Below are 954 nucleotides of genomic sequence, written 5' to 3' on the forward strand. Positions count from 1 at the left end.
AAAATAGTAAGTGAATGGAGAGGGAGACTCAACTCTAACTGGATTTTGCTCCTCCCTCCCTCAGGAAATTTCCAGAAAGGAGTCCCTTATCAGATCACGGTAACCACTGTCTTTCCTTGGGGCTTGGCTCCTGCCCCCTCAGTTTGGGGGTTCACAGAGGAACTAGGTAAGAGGTGGACCTGGAGGATGGAGGGTCCTGAAACCCCAGCAGGTCTGACTCACTGTTTCTCCCCAGTGCCCCTAATGGGGCCAGAACTTTGGCGACTACAAGATGCACCCTCAGGATCCCCCACCATAGCATGGGGAGAAGTTCCAAGGCATCAACTCCGGGGCCACCTCACCCACTACACCTTGTGTTCCACGAGCAAAACCGAGTCCCCTGTCTGCAGAAATGGTGAGCTTCCCTGCTCCTTCCTCCCAGGCCTCACAAACCTACACCATGAAACTATCCCACCCCTTGTCCTCAAATGGGCCCCTTGGCTCACTTTCAGCTCCTGGGCGGGACTGTGTACCCCCCCAGACAATAATAACCATCCCACCTATCAATGAAATGGACTATCACTTGACCATTAAAGATGAAGACTCCAATCTATATTTATTGACATTGAAAGATGCCTGTCATATTTTATTAAGTGAAAAGGATAGAAAGGATTACAAGATTCTATGGAATGCTGCTATTTTTAAAATAAACCCAGTATAGAACAAAGCATCAGCAAATGAAAACCACAATGTCAGTAAGGCTTGTACGGAGAATTACACATGTTTTCATTCCTTTGGGTATAGGCTAAATTTTTACCCTGAACACAAATAATTTTTAAAAAATACCTTTATTGCTCTTTTTTTTTACTAAATACAAAACTTGTTTGTGCTTGTTACAAAAGCTAATTGTTGAACGTATGTATATATATATGTTGTTGTTGTTAAGTGCCGTCGAGTCGGTTCCGACCCATAGCG

General features: G+C 44.7%; 1 protein-coding gene across 1 annotated transcript in view; it reads left to right on the forward strand.

Moving 5' to 3' along the window:
• The window catches only part of IL27RA (interleukin 27 receptor, alpha), a 24,119-nt gene that overhangs the window by 18,655 nt on the left and 4,510 nt on the right, over positions 1–954 (forward strand). Inside the window, exons 9-10 of the mRNA XM_006874316.1 lie at positions 65–166; positions 236–394. Coding sequence (XP_006874378.1) covers positions 65–166; positions 236–394 — 261 coding nt within the window. The remainder of the gene's footprint in view (positions 1–64; positions 167–235; positions 395–954) is intronic.

The sequence above is a fragment of the Chrysochloris asiatica genome, unplaced genomic scaffold (assembly GCF_000296735.1).
Source record: "Chrysochloris asiatica unplaced genomic scaffold, ChrAsi1.0 scaffold00268, whole genome shotgun sequence".
Taxonomy (NCBI): domain Eukaryota; kingdom Metazoa; phylum Chordata; class Mammalia; order Afrosoricida; family Chrysochloridae; genus Chrysochloris; species Chrysochloris asiatica.